The 22572-nt window shown below is 58.4% G+C and overlaps 1 protein-coding gene across 1 annotated transcript; it reads right to left on the minus strand.

Moving 5' to 3' along the window:
* Positions 1–348: 348 nt before the first annotated feature.
* LOC130017455 (CAP-Gly domain-containing linker protein 1-like) lies at positions 349–21524 on the minus strand. Its single transcript, XM_056108163.1, is given in 14 exon segments — positions 349–964; positions 3351–3467; positions 4289–4801; positions 4835–5746; positions 7922–8007; positions 8010–8607; positions 9009–9066; positions 10070–10173; positions 10528–10544; positions 10547–10724; positions 14209–14431; positions 16549–16673; positions 20165–20706; positions 21440–21524. Coding segments are annotated over 14 exon segments (3738 nt in total). The 3' UTR covers positions 349–784.
* Positions 21525–22572: the final 1048 nt, after the last annotated feature.

Genomic DNA, 22572 nt, shown 5'->3' on the forward strand with positions numbered 1-22572 from the left:
TAAACACTTTTAAGAAAATGGTTTACAGGTCCAGAGCAATAGTGCAGCTGGTAGGGCATTTGCTTTGGCCAATCTGGCTTCAATCCCTGTAATTCCATATAGTCTGCCCAAGCACTGTCAGGAGTGATTCCTGAGTGCAGAGCCATGAATAAGCCCTAAGACATCACCAGGGGTGGCACAAACATAAAGAAACAAAAAGAAATTGGTGTATCAGAATTCCATTGTAGAAACTGTTTGACTCATTTGACTCTATAGTTCTTCACTGCTAGCCAAAAATCTTTTCTAAATAAACCTGAGAATAATCAGTTATCACTGGCAAAAAATAAATAATTTTATTAAAGTAGATATAGAACACTTGTTTGCTCAAATTTTAATACTGCTTTACATAGTTTGTGAAACAATTTCAATAATGGTCATTACTAAAAATTTCAATGGATCCAGATCTTTCACTTGTCAGACAGCTGATAATCTCCAGAGGAAAATACATCAAAATCATACATATAATTATAGAAGTTCTTATTATACATGTAGCCTGGATGGTACATTATCACTTTTGACAGAACTAGAAAACATTCAAATAAAGAAAAATAGATTGAAACTGGATGATAAACTTCTGATGGTTGAGGTCCTTCATTCAATCTTTTTGTGGTAAGAAAATCCAAAATTAGTAATGTTGAATTTCTCATCATACATTCATCTAAAACCACAGTGAAAAATGTAAACCTTGTAAAGACAGTAAAATGGTTATTCTCGGTGTTTCACAAATAGCTGGTTATGTCATCCTTCAAGTGCTGGTGATTGCTGCACAGTGCAGAGAATGGGGTGGCCGGGCCGAAGTTGTCGTCGTAATTGTTGAGTCGTCCCCGTTCCCGTCGAGAGCCACCTCGGATATCATCTCCACTTTCATCTTGAGGTCCTGATTCTTTCTTTGGAGGTCCACGATCACGGAATTCAGGAAATCGATCTGTGTTAAAGGAGAGCGTGAGACGGTGAGCCATCTGCGGGAGCCATCGGAGCCCGCCACAGAGGAGGCTGGGCCCCGCTTCCAGTCCCCGCCCCAGGGTTGGAGGCAGCCAGAGCTCCCCTTTCCCTTCCTGAGCGCAAGCTCCCGGGTGCCCCAGGGAAGACCCCAGGAGGACATGCTGGGCCCCCTCGGTTCCTCTCAGAGCAGGGAGTCAAGAGGGCCTTCCCTCTCCTACAAAGACAGACTCACTTCTTTAAAATCCACGGGGCGGGGGGGGGGGAATCCCACTTTACAAAGGTAAGCATGACTATAGGCACAAACATTCATGTTTCACTTAAAAACTGGCAGGTTTGGGTCTGAGTGATAGCACAGCGGGAAAGGTGCTTGCCTCGCACGCAGCCAACCCAGGTTTGATCCCTGGCATCCCATAGGGGCCACTGGAGAGCAGCCAGGAGTGATTCCTGAGTGCAGAGCCAGGAGGAAGCCCGGAGTATCGCCAGGTGTGGCCCCCAAAGAAAGAAGAAAGAAAACCATAAAGCTGACTGATTCTTTTTCTCCCTCGGGGCAAGTTCTGATGAGGAGTCTCTGAGAGTGCCCAGGCCCTCCCACACTGGAGCCAAGAAACACAGATCTCTCTTCCTCCAGGTGAAGAAAACAAACACAAAAAAACATGGAAATGTTCAGTTCCCAACAAGCCCATGCAGGGTCCACCTCCACAGCCCACATGCAAAGTTCACTTCAGCCCACATGTGCCGTCCAGGACAACGGCTGTTAAGTACAGAAGTGCAGGAAGTGAGGGTGTGCGGGAACTCCACAGGGCACTGGGACCCAGATGGTCCCCTTCCTTGGAGAGGATTCAAATTATAAAGTGTTGCAGGCCAGGTGGGATGGAAGGGGGTTTGGGAAGGAGAGACATCAAGGAGGCCCCAAGGCTGACTCCTGCCGCAGGCCAGACGCAAGCCTGGTGATGGTAGGTGCGGGCACTGGGGTCTGCAGCCAAGTGTGCACACCCCAGAAGACCCCACCCAGCTGTCTCCCTCGACAGGAGCAAGAAGCAGGAAGGCGGCCCAGAGGACCAGACTCCCCAGCTCTGCGCCCAGAGCATGCACAACGTGGCCGGGACAGCCACATGTTGGTGGACGTTTCCGTTTGCGACCGGACCTTCCTGATGGGAAGGAGGCCCTCCAAAGTGGTGTTCGACTCTGGCAAAGTGAAGATTTGCCAATTTTATGGGAGCCCGAAGCCCAGGTTCTGGGAGAGCAGCAGGAGTAAGGGCTGTGGAGGGGTCTGGCTTCTCGGCTCTGGCAAGGACGTGACCCCTTGACTGAAGGGATGTGTCCTTGTCCATGGGGCCTTTCACTCCGTAAGCATCACCTCTTGTGCTGGGAGCATGTGGGGATGGGGTTCCGGCAGCGTGTGCCCAGCCCCTGGTTCTCACGTGCGCCAGGTGAGCACCGCCCCTTCTTCCTCAGCTTCCTTCTTTTTGGCTTCTTTTATTGTGATTAATCAATTCATTTGGGGGGGGGGCTTTTGGGTTACAACCCATCGTTGCTCAGGAGTGACTCCTGGCTCTGCACTCAGGGACCATATGGGATGCCGGAGATGGAACCTGGCTTGGCCACGTGCAAGGCAAACACCCTACCTGCTGTGCTGTAGCTCCGGCCCCACTCTCGGATATTTTAAATGGTAGGTATTCCCCGACTCTTTTGAAGCATACACACATATATACATATGTACATGTCTGTGTATGTATACACGCTCATCTATAACCTTTGTGGGTAGTCAGTTTGGTTTGTTTGGTGCGGTGGGGACTATGCCCTGGCTCTGTGCTCAGGGATCACTCCTGGCGAGGGAGGAGCAGCCCAGGCCGTCAGCAGTCACTCGAGCCCGGGAAAGTGGGGCTGTGTGGTCAGAGGGCACTGGCTCGCCTTCTCACGGTCATCAAAGAGCCTTGAAATGCTGCGTATGTCAACACATGTGGCTTCTCTTCCTGTCCCGGCCCAGGCTCTGGGCGAGCTAACTGGGGCGTCCAGTCCCTGCCGGGCTCCTTGCTCCGCCGAGCAGTCTGGGAGTGGTCAGCTGTTCAGTGATCTCGCCAGGCCGCCCCATGTCCCCCAGATTCTGTGTGGTCACTCCGCGCAGCACCTCCCCAGGGGTCATACAGGGGTCATGCAGGGGTACACTTCCCCTCCTGTCCCATGCGAGAACCAGGGACCAATTACTCCTGGCAGTGCTCAGGGGACCAGATAGGATGCCGGGGATTGAACCTGGGTCTGGCGTGTGTAAGTCAAACGCCCTCCCCGCTGTGCTATCGCTCTGGCCCAGGATATAGTTTCTCTCAAGGCTGAGGCCGGGCCTACACGCCCTGGTCACCACCATCACCCACCTCATTCTGCAAGTTTGCATTGGTGTTCCTGGTGTCCTCCAGGGAGGCCAGGGTCTCTGTCTTCTCCTGGGACAGTTGCTGCATAAAATGCCTGGCATCTTCCGCTGTCTGCACAGCCTGGAGAGAGAAACCTCGTTGAGCCACGCCGGGGGGGGGGGGGGGCAGGGAGGGGTTGGCAACAGTGGCACAACACAGCGCGAAACGCCCCACAAACCACCCACACCTGCCACAGTGGCTCCGGCCCCGCTGGCCGCCGGTTCATCCTGCGGGGACTCACGTCTGAGCCGCTCAGCAGCAAGACTGACACCCAGAAACAGCCCAGGGCTCCCAAGAGCCTCCATTCCTCACACAGAATAAAAATGACATGAGCGGACAGCTAAGCAGGCCTGGGTGGAAAGCGTGGGGGGGGGGGGGGGGAAGGAGAGGAGATGTGAGCAGTGAGCACAGGTGTGGGAATGGGAGAAAGGTAAACCCTGAGTGAGGTGGGAAGAGAGAACACCTGCCCGGCACCAGGCACCCTCGAGTCCAGGCTGCCCTGCACCGGGCACACTGCTGGTGGCACAGGGCACCCCCGAGACCCAAGTGAGCAGACTCAGGGCAACCGCTCAAAGTCCCCCCGGAAGACAATGCTTTGCTTTACAACTTAGTGCCTCTCTCATGCCTTCCCTTACGTCTTGAAGAGCCACAGTGCAATCTTCCGTGAGAACTCCCCCCGGAAATGAACATACTGTCCTTTCTTGGTTTTATTCACAGCTTATGCCTTGTCCTAGAGGTCAGCAGGCACGTGGTGACGAGCTGTCCCTGCGCCCGCAGCAAACAGCCCGTGACACACGGGTTCCGTGGGGATCCACCGCTCCTTGTGCCGACGAAGAGCAATCCTCTTAACCGCTAAAAGGGGGTGCCCGGGGCCAACGGGGGTCGGGCCTGCTCCACTTTACCGTAAAAGAGTGCAGCGTCTTGAGCTCTCTGATCTTGAAGGTGAGCCTGATCTTGTCCTTCCTCAGTATGCGGTTCTCCTTCTGGGCCTCCAGGAGGTTGGCCGAGACGTGGCTGCTGGTCTGGGCCAGCCGACTGACCTCCTTCTGGAGGAGGAAGTAACTGCCGGCCAGCTGCTCCTTCTCCCGCAGGATCTCGGCCACCTTCTCTTCTGACCGCGCCTTCTCCTCCAGCAGGTCCAGGTGCTCGGCCTGCAGCCCCTGGGCACGCGCCCGCAGCTCCTCCGCCTCCTGCTCCAGCAGCCCCAGGCGGCCTCGCAGCTGGCTGGCCTCGTGGGCGGCCGCCTGGGTCTCCTTGGCGCGGGCCTCCCGCTCCTGCGCCAGGGCCTGCTGTGCCGCGAGCCTGTCCTCCGCCAGCCGCCGGCACTCCTCCTGCCGCTCGGCGTCAAGCGCCTCCTTGGCCTGCAGCACGCTGGCGTGTGTCTTCTCCAGGCTGCGGGCTGCGTCCCTGGCCTCCTGCAGCGCCGCCTCGAGGGTGCCCTGGCTGGCCGCCAGCCCCTGGAGCTCCTGCTGCAGCGCCTCCAGCTCGGCCTTGTGCACGGTCTTGGTGGCCTCGTCCAGCTGCGTGCGCAGGCAGCTGGCCTCGGTGCCCAGCAGCTCCTTGGCCTGCAGCGCCGCCTCCAGGCTGGCGCCCAGCTTCTCCTGCTCCTGGCGCAGCAGGTCCTTCTCGAGCTGCAGCTCCTTGTTCCTCTGAGCCAGGCCGTCACGCTCCAGCTTCAGGGCCACGCACAGGCTGTCGAGCTCCAACTGCTTCTCGAGGGCCGACTCTTTCTCGGCCGTGAGCTCCTCGATCTCTTGCGCCAGCGACTTCTGATCCCAAGCCAGCTCATGATAGGAGCACTGCAGCTTCTGGATGATGTTGTCCTTGTCCTTGGCCAGGGATAGGTTCTCCAGAACCAGCTTCTTGACATGCTCCTCCAGCTGGCCCCTCTCCTCCAGGCCCTTCTTACACTCAGCCACCAGGCTGCTCTTGCTCATCTGCAGCTCCTCCACCAGGGCCTGCAGCCCCACCTTGGCGACCTGCAGGGCGTCGTTCTCCGCGCCCACCCTCTGGAGCTCCTCCTGCACCGCCCTGGCTTCTTCCAGCACTTTCTCTTTCTCTGCCTCGAGGGCTTCTTGGCCGAGCCGCTCCTCCTGCCAGAGCTTCTCTGCGGCCCGCCTGGCCTCGATGACCTTCTCTTTATCGAAAAGAATCGCTTGGTTCAACAGCCAGAGCTTCCTCTGCTCTTCCCGCAGCGAAGAGTTTTTGGCCTCCGCTTCCTTCAACTTCAATAGCAATGACTCTCTCTCTGACTTCAGAGAGAGCTTCTCCTTCGCCAGCAATTGATTCTCTGACCTCAGGGCCCTGCGATCCTCCGACATCAGCTCAATTTCCTCTGATGTTATTAGGTAAGTTAATGACTACAGAAACAAAAGCGGGCAAGAACGGAAACAAGAATGAGATCAAGCAGGCACAAGCAAGCCAAGCACTTAATGTGGCCTAAACACCAGAAATGAAAATGGCAGAGTAGTCTTACCTGCACACGCGTGCATACGTGCATGCACACACAAACACACAAACACGTGCGCGCACACAAACGCACACACACGCACACACACACACACACACACTCGCAGGATGGAGAGGCTCAAACGCAGTTAGCTTCACAGGGTCAACATATCTACCTGCCTATTTTGTGGATGGGGGCCCCACACCTGGTGGTGTTCGGGTCTCGCTCAGGGTTCTGTGCTCAGGGATCACTGCTGGCAGGGCCGGAGGACCATACGGGATGCTGGGGATCAACCCGGGTTGGCCAAGTACAAGGCAGCACTACCCATTCTACTATCAGCCATTTTATTTTTGAAATGCCGTCTGAAATTATTCCTGACAGCTCCCCGGAAGTTTTAAGTACAGTTGGATCTTGACATTGGGGCATAAGATTTTTCCCCCCACTTCAATTATTCCATTACAAAATCCATCACTCTGTCATAGAAGGGATGCATTAAAAAACTAGTTTCCAGTACAATTCAAAGAACTACAAAAAGTATTTTGTTGTTGAACTTTGTGCAGGAGGGGAAGGGAAAAGCAACCATTGCTTGCAAAACGACTTTCACAGGGACAAACAGAGGCAGGAAATGGACTTAGTCCCAAAAGTTTTACACTTTATAGAAAATCCAGACTAATCCACCAAGCTTTGGAGACTGAAGCCAACAGGTTTTGCTTGCCAAACACAGTAACAACAAGTCTCAAAATGGAGACATTAGTGGGCCCGCTCGAGCAAATCGATGAACAATGGGAGGGCAGTGTTTGCAGAAATTTGGGAGGGGCCCAGGGGCTCCAGGAGGAGTGGCCGCACACGGGCCAGAGTCTCCCTCACCTGCTCTCCCTGCCCGTCAGCAACGGGTTGTGCGTCTTCGTTTCTGAGTCTCAATGCACACCATAGTTTAACCGCCATGTACTTTCCAGAACTTTCTGCAGCAAGGGCTATCTTCTCTGTCCAGCTCAGCAGCCATGAGCCGCAGCAGGCTACTGGCGTGCGCTGCGCTGGGCAGCTGACCGCTGACGGTCAGGTTACTGGAATGGGACTGACCTGAGCATGCACACGAGGCTGCTGGCCACAGAACTGGGCCGTGCAGGTGGTCCAGGGAGGAGACGTAGCCCTGGCTCTGGTGCGTGGTGGAAAGAGGCCGGGCACCAACACACACGCGGGCCATGGCCGCCGCTCAGCAGCCCTGGTTTCCTCTGATGTAAGCTCGGTTCCGTTTTCTTTCCACTGGCTTATAGATATGTATACACACACATATACATACAAGCACATATATGTATAGGCATACACATATATGTATAAACTATACATGGGACCAAGTGTGTAAAACTGAAAATGTATCAAAATATGTACATATGAATTAAAATACACTTATTATATGGATATAAAGATGTACACATATGTACATGTTATGTATGTACACACATATATGTGTGTGTACATTATTTTCCTTCTTGTTTTGGGGTTCACACCCGGCAGAGGTCACGGCTTCCTCCTGGGTGCTTGGGGGACCATGGGGGATGCTGGGGATCCCCCGGTGGGTCACGTGCACAGCAAGTGCCCTCTCACTGCACTAGTTCCAGCCGCTTTATTTCTCCCCACTGAGCTTCGAACCTTAACATTTCTTTGATACATGAAAAAATGCCTTTGAGCAGTCAAGTGAAAACACGAAGGCCTGAACTTGAGCCCAAGGGTCTGGGCGGACTCGGCGAGTACGCAGGGGGCCTAAGGGGGGGGCAGAGGTTTGCTTTGGGGGCTCCTATCTTGTTTTCTCACTGGCCTTGTGAAGAGTTCTCAGTTTCAGAAAGACCCCAGACGGGCCCGATTAGCCGGGGCCAAGGCTTGCACGGCCTCTGGGTGCTGGGGACCAATGACAGTCCCAGAATCGTGCCGACACGTTCTCAGTCCCATCAGAGGGAACCGCACGGGACGTGACCGGGAGACCTGTCAGCACCAAGCCGGAACACGGCGGCGAGCAGACAGACACACAGCATGCAGGGAGCGAGCGTGGAAGTGGGCGAGGGCACCCGGGTACCAACCTGCCACTCTCGGCCCGCTTTGCATTCTCTAACTCCTGAATCTGCTGCTCAGCCACCTGGAGCTGCTGCCTGAGCTTCTCCATTCCCAATTGACCTCGGAACTGGCCTTTCGGAGCCCATCGAGCTGCAAGAGCTTCTGCTGGGTGGCCTCCAGCTGCGCCGTGGCGTCGGCCAGGGCCTGGGCTTGCTGCCTACACATGGCCCGCAACCCCTCCAGGTGCGTTACCTTCGTCTCCGCCTCCTGCAGCTTGTTCAGGGCGTCCTCCATCTCCACCAGGTGCTGGTCCTCGGTCTGGTCGAGCTTGGCCCGCGCGGCCTCCAGGCTGTTCTTCTGCTCCTGGGCTGTCCTGACCAGCCGCGACCTGAGCGTCTGCAGCTCAAAGGCGTGCGCTGCACGCTCAGCCACCTGCTGGGCCTTCGAGTTCTCTACCTCCTGCTGGTACTCGAACTGCAGCCTCTCCATCTGCATCTTGAGCTCGGCCAGCTCGGCCGCCTCGGCGCCCACGCCCCGGCTCACGGACGCCTTCGGCTCGCCCATGGCCTGTTGGTGCGGGGCGATGGCCGTCTCCAGCTTGGACTTCCACGGGGCGATCACGTCCGTGTTTTCCTCGTTGGCATGGTCCAGCTTAGTTCTCAGCCCCTCGTTCTCCTTGGCGAGCTTCTCGGAGGCCGCCTGCAGGGCCTTCACCTCCTTCTGGTGGGAAAACAAAATTTCCATGAACTTAAAACAGGAAGGAAAAGAAGCAGAAATAGAAATTATTCTTTTGCAAACTGACTGTTTGCTTTTTCTTGTTTTAAGGAATACCTTCCAATAAACTGGGGTTCTAAAGGATTTGATTTGTGCTGCTCGACTGAAAATCAAAGCTGAGGCAAAGGCGTAGACCCAACTGTCAGAACGAGAGGAAAACGCTCATCAACAGCAGCCTCCGGCCCCAAGGAGCAGAGGTGCCTCCGCCGGGCCCTGCCAGGTGCATGACCCCTGGTATCCCTGTCTGATTCGGAGTCTCCAGCAGAAGTGGTCCCGGCGGGGTCGGCCAGGCCACCCCGCATCCTTGCCTGCACCCTGCAAGCCTCTGGGACCTGCCCGGGCTTTACCTCCAGGTCGCCTTTGGTGATGGACTCCTCTTCGACTCGGAACTGGAGGTCCTCCACTTTCCTGTGGGGGAGAGGGAGAGTTGTGAGGGGCGTCACTGCTGCCCCCCATGAGGGCCACCATCCTGTAGATGCGCGCCTGACCCAGCCCCCGCCTCCACACACAGGAGGGCTGAGAGAGTCAGCGAGGGCCAGAGCGAGAGTACAGCGGACAGGGCATTTGTCTTGGCACGTGGCCTTCCCGGGTTCAATTCCCAGCATCCCATTATGGTCCCCTAGGCAATGCCAGGAGTAATTCCTGAGTGCCGAGGCAGGGAGCATCGCTGGATTGACCCAAAAAGAAAAAAAAAAAAGTCAGCGAGTCCCCTCGGCTGTGAGCACTGGGTGGTACCCGCAGGCTACAGGAGGAAGCTCTGTCGAGCCAACGCCAGGCGCACTGTCATATCAGCCTTTTCTGCCTCGCAGCTAACAGAGGTGGTTAGAGACTGACCAGGTGCGCGTGCCAGTCCCTCCCAGCCAGCGCCTGTCCCCGCATCGGGACAACAACTGAGCCCCTGGGGGAGAAGCAGCAAATGACTCGGGGCCAGGGCGGGGGGGCAGGAGGGGCTCCCAGGGGACGTGGCGAGTTCGGCATGTGGAGCTGAGGGGCTGAGCCGGGCACTGGCAGTGCCCCTGGGCACCACACTGCCGGGAGCCCATCTGAGAAGACCGTCTTGGCCGGCACCCCGTGTCCGTCTGTCTGCAGCCTGGCCTGAGCCCTGCCTGTCTGCTGCCGTGCCCCATGGGTGCTGCGGGTTTCCTCCCGCCCAGGATTAACCCCAGGGACTCCCACAGGGCCCCACTGGGATACGACAGTTCCCGGCCACCCAGCACAGGTCTCCTGAACACCAGGCCACGTGGACACAGCAGGGAGGGCCGGGGGTGGCTGGGCTCCAGTGAGCTCCCCCCATCCCCCCCAATGAGGCCACTCTCAGGACTGGGCACCCGCTAGTTTGTGGTTCTCACAGCCCTGGAAGGCCAGGAGCACCCCACCCGAGGCAGCCCCCCAGCTCCTGGCACGGCCTCACCTCTTCTCCTCCTCCAGCTGGTTCAGCAGCTCCACCTTCTCCCAGTCGGTCGCTTCCAGCATGGCCCGCAGCTCGTCCATCTTGGCCTCCAGCTCCAGGACGTGCTGTGGAGGCAACTGCGCGTGAGTGTCCTCGCCCGCCCCCGACAGCCCTCTGTGGGCTGGCACCGCCACCTGCCACCGCGGCATGCTGAACACGTCTCCCACCTAAGCTGCAGCGTTTCTGGAAGGCCGGGGGGGAACCACACCACGAAAGCACCAGCGGGGATAACTCGGCGCTCCCTGAACCCCCACGGGGTGAGCAGAAGGTGCATGCGATCAAACCACGCGCCGGATGCCACCGCAACGACGGCAGACGGGGACCCACGGCCTCTCCCTGCACCGCCTGCACCAAGGTCGCGCCCAGCATTTGCCGCAAGCGTCTCTTGGCCCCGGCACTGCCGTCTGCACAGACGTCACCTGGTCGTGCCCGTCCCAGCCAGGGCCAGCTCCTGCTCTATCTCCCCCACATGGCTCGTGGCCTTGGCCACCTCCACCCGCTCCAGGTCTCGCTCGGCCAGCAGCTGCTCAATGTGCTGCTGCTTCTCCTTCAGCACCTCCTGGAGGGCGGTTGTGCTGGAGATCTTGCAGGCATAGCGAGAGGAGGTTTCTGGCAACTGCAAAGGAAAAAGAGACGTGAAGGGGGTGGGGGTGGCGGACGCGGGCATGCACACGGCTATCCTCAGCAAAGCAGATGGAGCAGCGCTGCATCCGTGCATATGGGCCAGCGACTCTCAGCAGAAGCGTCTTGAAACCTTCCCGAAGGTCCTTGGACGGGACCTGGGCTCCACTGACCTCGGGCCTCGTGGGAATCCAGAGACTCTTCTGCAGAGCCGGAGGCAGCCCCCTCCACAGCCCGCTCTGGCCTGAGCTTCCTTAAGGCTGAGCCCTTGGCATGAGCTTGAGGCCGGCTCCAGCATCTTCAGCCTTGCAGGTCCGTCAGGGTCTCCCAGGGCAGCCTGGCCCTTCTCTCTTCCTCTTCCTTCCAGCTCACCTCGCTCTCCCCAGCACCCGCCCCAGGCCTGAATAGCAGTAACCAGAGACTCTTGTCTCTGGGAATGGCCCCGTGCCCCTGAGGGTCACTGGGTGTGACCCCATAAAAGACCCCTGTGCCATCTGCCTTCGAAAGGGGGGATGAGAGGCTAGAATGGTAAAGTTGCGGGGAAGGCGCTGGCCTTGCACGCCGCTGCCCGAACTGGATCCCAGGTACCCACCCCATAGGGTCCCGAGCCCACCAGGAGTGACTCCTGAGTGCAGAGCCCGGAGTAAGTCCTGAGCATTGCTGGGGTGTGGCCCAAAATCCAGGAAAAAAAGGAACAAGTGGTGGGTGAGCATGTGTGAAGGCTCACGCCCAGCGAGCAGGACAGCAAGGGCAGCTCAGGGGAAGACCAAGCACAAAGGGAAGGAGAGAAGAGGCAAAGACAGTGAGGAGGGGAGGGGAGTGGGCTGGAGGGCCGCGGGGACCGGGGGTCCTGTCCGTTCTGTCCTGGGCTCGTGGTCACTCATGGTCGCTCTGCAGACCAGTTTCCTTGCGGCACAACGGCCCCTGCAGGCGGGGACACAGCGGGACCTGGTCTTCATTCTTCAGGCACACGGTGGCGGGCGCTGGGGCGGGGGTGGCCGAGGACGTCTGCTCCTTCTGCCAGGCCACGCCTGACCCATCGCCCTGCTCTTGCCGCTTCCCTGCATCATCTGAGCTGCTGCCAATTGCCTGCTGACTGACAGGCCCAGCAGGGCCCAGGCTGTCCACTGCTGCTTTGCCTGCTGCGAACTCTCGAGCTACCTGGTTCTGTCCGGGGAGCGGGTCATCCTTGCCTCTGCGTAAGGATCTGGCCGTGACTCCCCAATACACTTAAAGTATATTGGTCAGATTAAATGCTCTCCCCAGGGCCAAAGAGATTTCTTTTTTGGGGGATGGAAGGTGCTTTCAGAGGTTCAAGATCCAGCACTGTCAGGAGTGACCCCAAGAGCAGAGAGCCAGGAATAAGCCCTGAGCACCCCTGAGTGTGGCCCCAAAACCAAATAATAAATAAATAAAATTTCTAGGAGCACACGAGCTCTCGGGCCCAGCCATGTGCAGTGCTGCCGGGAACTGCAGTCAACTCTGATTTCAAGGGGTGGCTGGGAAGAGCTTGACAGCCTTGGGGGTCTCCACCAAGACCTGGGCTCAAACCCCCTCCACCGGGAGCAGCCCCCAAGCACCACGCCTGGAGTCCCTGAGCACTGCCAGGTGAGCCCCAAAACCAAAGAGCAAAAATAAACTAGGAAAGGTGGGCGGCGGTGTTCCCCGAGCCTCCTGGCCTGAGCGGGTGGGGCCGGCTGGACGCACGCGCTTCCTGGGCCCGAGACAGCTCCCTGAGGAAACGAGCACGGGAGCGAACGGCTTCTTTCAGCCAACCGTGGAGACCAGACTGCGAGGTTCAGGCGCCGGAGCAGGGAGAAAGCAGCACCCCTGGTATGGGGGGAGGCAGTGCTGAGGGGCTGGGCAAGGTCGGGGCCACGAGCTGAACTCAGGATGTTGATGCCAAAGCCTCTGCCCTGCGCATGGTGTGTGAGGCCCCAGGCTCCATGCCAGCAAGGCCGGACCCTCTGTGGGAGCCTGGTACCTCAGAAGAGCAACTCAGCCAACACGCGAACCGGGAGGCTCCCCCAGGGCACGCACGGACCTGTGTGCATGTATGTATGCGTGCACGTACGTTCCTGTGGGCATGTCTACACACAGCTGTGTGCGTGCGCGCGTTCTGTCTATGCAGGTACGTGCCTGTGTGTATACACCCATCAGCCTGTGTATATACGGTATGCACTACGTGTACATGTATGAGTGCCTGTGTGTGTGTGAACGCTTGTGTGTGCACGTATGGAATTACGTTGTGGGTGTATACTTCCATGAAGCCACACAGACTCATTCTATATTCCTGTCATATGTGCTAACGGTGATGTGCAGTGTAGGAGTGAGCTCCACCCTGCGTAAAGATATGCAAGGCAGGGGCCAAAGAGCTGGAGAGCGAAGCCCCAGCGCTGCCCAGGCTCAATCCCGGAGGCCCGCCAGGAATAATCCCGAGCACAGAGGCGGGAGAAAGCCCTGGGCTCTGCCAGGTGTGACCCCAGAACAGAACAAAACAAGACAGCGGGGGGAGGCTGGAGATACGGCTCAGGCGTGGGGCTCTTGCTCGGAGGTGGGAGGCCCGGCTCAACCCCAGCACTGCAAACGGCCCCTTCAAGCACTGCAGGGTGTGGCCCACAGTCAAGCAGAAAAACAAAACCGAATTCCACAAACGGGCTGGCTCGCGAGGGAAGGAGAGGGGCTTCTGAGTCTGCTCCCCTCCTGAATGGCGAGGCGAGGGGAAGGAGGAGTCGGAAGTGAGGATGGAGGCAGGGCAGGGAAACCTGGTGGTGGTCGAGCAAGACAGGACTGGCCCCAGGCCTGTGCCCACGGCGCGCGGCCTCCTGGCTCCCGTTTCCGTGTCACCTGTTTTGTATCTTCCGTTGCACACACACTCACTCCCTCCTCTTCCGCATCGAGGGTCAATGCAGGGAGCAGAGGGGGCGGCAGGAAGCGCAGCCCCCAGCAAAGCCAGCCCCCCGGGACACGTCTCCATCGTGGGCCCGTTTCCCTGTGGACAATATCTCAGGACACCCTTGCACAGTCGGACACACTTTAGTGTTTAGGACTCAGAGAGACGTGAGGGGAGAAGCCACGAGGCCCCAGCTTTGACTTGCGGCCCCGCAATGGACAGAAGTCGAGGCCCCTCTGTGTCGACAGGGGTGCAGAGGGACAGGAGGGAGCAGGGAGGGACGGAGAGAGCAAACAAGCAACGCCAAGCGCCAAGCGTTCCCCAGAGTCCCTGGGTCCCGCTCTGACCCTCCGACGCCCCCTTCAGCTTCCCCACTTCATCGCTACGGCAGCCTGGGGCCGGAGACGAGCCCTGAGCACCGGAGGAAAGGCCCATCCCTGCTCCTGTCACCGGTGGTGGCTGGGAAGCCACTCGCCTGCCCCCCGGAGCTGCCCAGCCCACCCGGTCCTGTTCCGCCTCTCGCCCCTGGGGCCTGGGAGTCTGTGGGGGCCTGAGTATCGCACAGGGCGGGGAGGGGGCTGCTTACTAGTCCCGTGTGGCTGGGCCTGCTGCTCACGGATGAGGCCACGGAGCTCACGGAGCTGAGCGAGGAGGCCGACGGGCGGCGCTTCAGGCTGGCGGGGGTGGTGGCCATCACACGCCTCGCGGGGGCCGCCTTGGCCTTGGCCGGCGTCGTGGAGGGGAAGCCGATCTTGGTGACTTTGTGAATGGGAGCAAACAAGCCGTACTTGGGCTGACACTGGAAGTACCTGCGGACAACGAGGAGGGGGGGACAAAAGACACCTTTGGCAAGAGAGACAGGCGCCGACCGCGGAGTCCACTGAGTCCCACAGTCTCACACCCCCACAAACTAACACGCTCCCACAGCCCCACACTCCCACACAGTCACACCCCAACCAACTCTCCCACACTCTCACACTCCCACTCACCCCAACAAACACACTCACACCCCAACCAAGACTCCCACATTTCCACAGCCCCACACTCACATACACTCACTCCCCAACAAACACACACACTCACACACCCCAACCAACACTCCCACACACTCACGCCAACCAACACACACTCACACTCACACCCCAACCAAGACTCCCACATTTCCACAGCCCCACACTCACACACACTCACACCCCAACAAACACTCCCACACTCTCACACTCCCACTCACCCCAACAAACACACTCGCACCCCAACCAACACTCCCACATTTCCACAGCCCCACACTCACATACACTCACTCCCCAACAAACACTCCCAGACTCACCCGAAGAAACACACACACTCACATCGCAACCAACACTCCCACACTCTCACACTTCCACCAAAACAAACACTCACATTCACACCCAAACCAACACTCCCACACTCCCACAAACTCAAACCCCAACACACACACACACTCACACCCCAACAAACACTCCCACATGCTCACAGCCGCCCCACACTCGCACACACTCACTCCCCTAGAAACACCCATTCACACACAACCAACACTCCCACACACTCACACCCCAACCAACACACACTCACACCCCAACAAACACTCCCAGACTCACCCCAAGGAACACACACACTGACATCGCAAACAATACTCCCACACTCTCACACTTCCACCCCAACAAATACACACACTCACACCCCAACAAACACTCCCACATTTCCAGAGCCCCACACTCACACACACTCACTCCCCAACAAACACTCATACCCTCCCACAGCCCCACACTCACACATACTCAAACCCCAACTAACACACACTTACACCCCAACCAACACTCCCAAACACTCTCACCCCAATAAACACTCCCACACTCACCCCAAGAAACACACACACTCACACCCCAACCAACACTCCCACACTCTCACACTCCCACCCCAACATACACACACTCAGAGCACAACAAACACACCCACATTTCCACAGCCCCAAACTCACACACACTCACTCCCCAACAAGCACTCATACCCTCCCACAGCCCCACACTCACACACTCACACCCCAACTAACACACACACTCACACCCCAACCGATATTCCCACACTCCTACACACTCACACCCCAACCAACACTCCCACAGCCCCACACTCACACACTCACATCCCAACTAACACACACACTCACACCCCAACCGATATTCCCACACTCCTACACACTCACACACCAACCAACACTCCCACAGCCCCACACTCACACACTCACACCCCAACTAACACACACACTCACACCCCAACCGATATTCCCACACTCCCACACACTCACACCCCAACCAACACTCCCACACTCCCAACGTCCCACACTCACACTCACACCCCAACAAAAACACACTTACACTCAAACCCCAACAAACACTCCCACACTCCCACAGCCCCAGTCACACACACGCACACCCAACCAACACTTGCACGCTCTCAAACCAACAATGACACGCTCTCATTCCCTCACAAACATGCTCACACCCCCAACAACACTCACATGCTCATGCCCTCACCAACATTCACAGCCCCACACTCACACGCTCACATACACACACCCTCCTACATACATATCCATACTCCGAAGCACACACATTCATACATTCACACACACACTCCCTCGCACGCCTCCCACCCCCACCGCGCAAACCAAGGGCGATTCCAAGCAGCCTCCCCGGCATCTGAAGGGCGACAGCAGGCCCGGGGGTTCCTGCGGGCAAGCACAGCTGCATGTGGGAGCCCCAGGCTGTCCCCACATCCCTGCAGGGTCCCCGAGTGCCACCGGAAGTGGCCCCGCCTAAGAACCAAGTGAAGTGGCCTGCAGTCTCCTCAGCGCCTCCCGGGCACCGTGCATTGCCCCAGGCTGTCTGGGGGGGGCAGGAGGACCCACCTCGTTCCGGCCACGGCGCCATCGTTCTTGCCCAGCGGCTTGTCCAGCTCCACGCCGCACCAATCCCCCTTGGCGAAGTTCGTCTCCCCGAGGAAGCGCACCACACCGGCCTCCACGCCTCCCACCTGCCAGAGGGACCGGGTCAGGCACTCTGGACTGCGCAAAGCGCCCCCACCCCCGCGAAGGAACATTCTGGCTTCAGAGTAGGGATTTCCGGAAGAAACCCCAAAGGTCAAGGTGCCATTTCCCCCTGCAACCCCTACAGGGTGAGCAGACGCTGCTGCTCAGTGTCCATGCAAGGCAGCGGCGTTCACGCCCACTCGCTTACACCGGTGGCCTGGCTGACCACACCCCTGGGAATCTCTGACCCAGGCCAGCCACCTGGTGTGGCGAGGGGGTCGCTGCCCCGTGGGTGTGGGAGCAGAGCCGTGGCAACCCCACCGCTGGAGAACAATTAAGCCAGAAACCAGCTAGAGGAAAATGACTGTTCTCATATCTTAGCGGAGTTCGATTTTCCAGTTCTCCTTCACTATGCCTTGGCTTGATGCTTGGCCCCCGGGACGCAGAGCAAAACAGAATCACAGCGCTGGACACTGACGGGAATGCTGACAAAAAGGGCCAGAGCACCGGGGGAAGGGCACTGGCTTTGTGTGTGGCCACCCTGGGTTCAATCTTCAGCACCCAAGATGGTCCCCCTAGCCCGCCAAGACTGATTCCTGAGTGCAAAGCCTGAGTGACCCATAAGCACTGCCAGGAGTGGCCCCAAAACCAAAAAGTCAAAACAGAAAGGGGGGGGGGGAGAGAGAGAGAGAGAGAGAGAGAGAGAGAGAGAGAGAGAGAGAGAGAGAGAGAGAGAGACCTCAACTAATAATGCCTGAGAGCGCGGTTTTCTTTTTTCGGGTCTGGGGCAGGACTGGGTTCACGTGCTCGGGGGTCACTCGCAGCACGAGGGGTAGCAGCGTCACCCAGGACTGTCTCTGTGAGTCCTGAAGTGCCATGTGCAAAGGCCCTGGCACAGCCTCCGTGGCCAGGCGTGGGCCCTGGGCACTGTGAGTGTGACAAGGAATAAAAGAACAAGAGACAGGTGGCTGGGGTGGCGGCCCTGGGCTGAGAAGAGGCTGCAAAGTTCATCGGCGAAGAATTTGGCACAGAACATGCCGTCCCTGACCCGGAAACAGCCTCCTGGAACAGCACAGCTGGAAGCCAGTCACGTCTCTCAAGACCCTGACTTCATATCCTGGAAATATCATCTGCCCAAAACTGCCGCAAGCCTGTCTCCAGAACATTCTGTCAGAGCTCAGCTGGAGAGAAGGGAAGTGATCTCCCAAGGTCAGGAGAACCACCGCACATCAGCCCGGAGAAGCTCTTCACGGTTGGGCTCTGAGACGCCACAGGACGGACAGAGTGACCTCCCGCTCTGAGACACCATAAGACTGACTGTCCCGCTCTGCGACCCCTGCCTACTTGCGAGCACAGACGGGACTTGAGGTCAGAGCTGGGCATTTCCAGTGAGCCCACTGAGGGTCCCTGAGTCTCCAGAGAGAACCAAAGTAGCACAAGCATGGGGGCAGTCTGTCCACTGCCAGTGACAGGGAGTGCCAGGGGCAGGGGACCGCCTTCCACAGGCCTAAGGCTGGAACAGCCGTCTCAGAGCCTCCGAAGGGCTCCTCCGAGGTCAGTCACGTAAACATCGGGGCCAGCTGGCGCAGAACCTGGACTTCCTGTGCGCAGGGAAGAATGGGGCAAAGGGCAGGAGGCCCTTTGGAGAGCCGGGAGGGCGCCAGCCCTGCACGGGAGCTTCGCCTCGGTGCCCCGAGGCCAGCCCCCACTCGCCACGGCCTCCTGACCACGGCTGCGTTAGGCCGTGGAGCGCCAAGCAAACCTTCCTTGAATTAGGAAAAAGACCAAAGAAAGTGTTTGGGTTTTCTTTTTTCCCCCTTCTTCTTTCAGAAAACAGCCATTATGCTGGTTGTGGTCCCCCAAAAAAACCCTCAAAAACTTCATTTTGAAAGGCGTGCTCGAGCTGAGGTATGGAGCGATGGAACAGCACAGCGGGCAGGGCGTTGGCCTTGCACACACCTGCCCGGATGTGGTCCCTGAGCACAGGGCCAGGACTCAGCCCTGAGCACCACCACCAATAAATGAATAACTGATCAGAGTTATTCACCGCAGAGCCAGTGGCAGTGTCCCCGCTCCCTTGTTCCAACGACACTGGTGTCCCTATGTCCGGGTGTGGACGGTTGTGAATGCAAGTTAAAAAAAAAAAGTCTTTTTTCTTCTTTGGGTCTTTGGGTCACACCTGGCGATGCTGAGGGGTGAGTCGTGGCTCTGCATTCAGGAATCATTCCTGCGATGCTTAGGGGACCCTATGGGATACCGGGGAACCCAGTTTGCTGAGTGCAAGGCAAACGCCCTCTCTGCTGTACTACTGCTCCAGCCCCCCAAACAGTCTTTAAACCGTGAGTCTCCTCCAGCTCCAATTCCCTCCCCGTGTTACTCTTTGGCCATCCCTGAACCCTGACCGTGACCCTCCAGGACCCTCCGAGGGCCACCCTGCGCCTGCACAGCTCTCCTCTCCGGCCTCCACAGCTCTGACACCGGCCTGGCGATGGCCATCCCTGTGGTCCCCGGGAAGCCACTGGCTCCGGGCCAGCCCCCAGTCTGTCTGGTCAGAGCCGCCCGCCTCAGACGTCCCCGAGGTGACTTTTCCCGGCCGCTTCCCACGGGTTCTGAAAGCGTTATTGAGTGCTTCTGCTGGGGAGAACAGTTGTCTACAGCCAAGCGCCTCTGCTTAGGGGAGCTGTGCAGAGGAATGGGCTTGGGGTGGACTGAGGATGCCATGTGCAGGGACCTGGTGACCCCCACCAGAAACTCATCTCACAAAGGGTGCCCCCTCGCCCCCACCGAAGGCCTTCCAGGAGCTGCTCAGAGAAACCCAAGAGCAGGTGCTGAGTCTGAAGATCGAGCAACCAAGACAGCAAAACATACTCTTGAGAATGTTCCGGAGACGGGTCCCTACCCGTGGCCTACCCAGGGTCCATCCCCGACACCCCAGATGGTCCCCTGAGCCCTACCAGATCCCTGAGTTCAGCACCAGGAGGAAGCCCTGAGCATGGCCAGGTGTGGCCCAAACACCAAACCACACACGTCTGGAGAGACGGCTCAGGGCTTGCGCACGGAATGGCCTGGAGCGGCTCGGGGTGAGCCCTGTGACGCCCCAAACACAAACATCACAAACCAGAGCAATGGAACCGATTTCCAACTTTGTTCATTGGTTTGTTTTTTGAGTCACAGTCAGAGTGCTCAGGGCTTACTTCTGGCTTGGTGCTCAGGGATCACTCCGGGATGTGCTTGGGGGACTGTACATGGGACCAAGACTTAAACCCCGGGTCAGAGGCATCCAAAGCACACGGCCTCCCCACGGCATGACCCCTCCACCCTGTTTTGGCTAAACTGGTAAAACTGGCAGCATCCCCGCACGCATCCATCACGCTGGAAACTGCAGGACCAGGTGTCCTGGCTGCTCGTGCTTCCACCCAAACCGCGAGTCTGGGAAAGCTGATGGACCAGACAGGCGAATGGACACCCACCCGCGACCGCTGCCCTCGGCACTCACCAGCACCCGGTCCCCGAGCTTCAGCTCCTGCTCCCCGTTCTTGAGGGAGCCAGCCTCCGAGAGGTTGGAGATGGACTCGCTGGCCGTCCTGGTCAGGTTGCTGATGTGAGGGGTGGCCGGTGCCTCCTTCGCGGAGGGCTGGGGTGCCTTCGGGGCGGCCGCAGGGGCCGGGGCGGCCGACAGGGGCGGTGTGGCCTGGGCAGCAGGCGCTGGCTGCAGGCCGTTGGTCTCATCGTCGGCCTGCCAGCTCCTGCTCAGCTTGGACGGCCGGATGAAGATGCCCTTCAGCGGCTCGCACTGGAAGTAGCGCACACCCGCCACCGAGCCGTCGTTCTTGCCGATGGGCTCGTCCAAGACGATCCCGGCCCACTGACCAGGGGCAAACTGGGTCTCCCCGAGGAACTGGATGAATCCAGGCTTGTTCCCCTTCACCCAGACTCGTTCCCCGACCTGGAAGTCGTCCACAAACTCCTCCTGCGTCTCCGAGGAGGGGGCGCTGGGGGTTTTCTCCCCAGGCACGGACTTCTCAACGGGAGCAGCCGCTGGAACAGCAGAAAGGGTCAGAAGGGTCAGAAGGGTCAGGAAGGGCCTGTCCAGGTCCAGTTAAAGTGTGGTTGGGGGTGGCCACACCCAGCAGTGCTTGGGACTACTCCCAGCCAATGCCGGGGGCTGCTTGTGGTGAAGCCTGGCCGGGCCCGCCGTGAAGGGGACGTGCCTACCTACTGCAGCATCCCAGGCCACAGTCATATTTGGGCAGCTGAGGGGAAATCTTTGGACACACCCCGTGATGCTACGGACCAAGCCAGGAGAAAGCTCCAACACAGTGTCTTATTTCTGCTGTGTCCACTGGCCCATCTTCTTTTTCTTTTAGGGGGGGAGCACTCCAGCCAGTCCGCAGGGCCTATTTCTGGCTCTGCGCTCAGGGTCACTCATGTGAGGTTGAGGCTGGAGAGTCCCATGGGGTGCCGGTTGCCCTCCCCACTGTACTGTGGCTACGGCCGGCAATGAGGCCCTTTAGTCCAGGTGAGTCCACCTCCCTCAGCCTGTCCCCAAGCCCGGGCGAGGGGGCTAGCAGTTAGGAGGGAGCGTGTTGGTCGCCTCATCTGTCACCAGTTGCCGTGACACGAAAGTCACAGAACGTGAGACTCGTGTGTGAGAGCTGTCCCCAGAGCCATGAACGTGCCTACAGCTCAGGGAGCCCTTCCCGGGCGAGGACTCGGGAGGGGGTTCCCGGGTGGAAATGAGTCTCCCCTGGCCCGGGCTGAGCGCACTTACCGGCCGAGGGCACCTTCAGGGCCCAGCTCCCATGCTTGAGGATCTTGGTGGGGGCCTTCAGCCCGCTGGGCCTCAGCAGACTCATGGTCAGGTGGTCAGACGCTGCCGCGGCCACTACCGGGCCCTGACTGTCGAGCCCACTGTGGGGCCTTCTGAGGCGCACTCGTTCTCAGGGATAAATCTCTGAAGAGCAGAGGAGAGAGTCTGTCTCACGGGAGTGACCACAGCAGCTTCCGGAGCCCAGAGAGCTGCCAGTCTGACACTCGCCACCCCGAGTGCGACCCCCAGCCTCCCGCACAGCCCCCTGAGCCCACCAAGTGCCATTCCTGCACAAAAACTCAATCCCAAACAGACAAACAAACAACAGCAGATTCAGGGCCAGAGGGCAGAGGGGACAGGTACTTGCCCTGCGGGCAGCTGACCCTCACGCCCTCCCTGGCATCACACCCACCCCCAAACACATTCAGGAGCCAGAAATCGTCCCTGTGCACTGTGAGTGCCACTGACCACCTTCCCGTCCAGACACTGACTAGCCGGGAGGCGACTCAGCAGTGATGGCTGGTCTTGTGTGTGCATGTGTGCGTATGTATGTGTGTGAGAGGCCCGGGGTTACACACAGAAGCTAAGGCAAGCAACAGGCACACTTTTTTCTATGGGCTGAGAAGTGCCAGGGAAAAGGGCCCAGCAAGACTGCGCCAAAGGGGGGCTGGAGAGCGATAGCACAGTGGGTAGGGCGTTTGCCTTGCACGTGGCCGACCCAGGTTCGATTCCCAGCATCCCATATGGTCCCCTGAGCACTGCCAGGACTGATTCCTGAGTGCAGACCCAGGAGTAAATCCTGTGCATCACCAGGTGCGACCCAAAAAGAAAAAAAATTGCGCCAAAGGGGAGCGAAGGAGGTTTTGGCGTTTCCTTCGTTCCTTGTGACGGTGCCCAAGTTTGATAACCACAAGCCAGTATTAACTGCATTTCTTAACCCACAGAACTGAGGCAGACATGTGGATGGGGGAAGCGTCGTCATGGCAATGGAACTCCGAGGAAGTCAACAATAGCTTCATGGCCACCAAAAGACCACCTGAGGGCACGGGACCCAAGGTCTGGTCAAAATTAACCCACATTAGGAGGCCCAGAGC

This window comes from Sorex fumeus, unplaced genomic scaffold, assembly GCF_029834395.1.
Source record: "Sorex fumeus unplaced genomic scaffold, SorFum_2.1 ptg000196l, whole genome shotgun sequence".
Classification (NCBI taxonomy): domain Eukaryota; kingdom Metazoa; phylum Chordata; class Mammalia; order Eulipotyphla; family Soricidae; genus Sorex; species Sorex fumeus.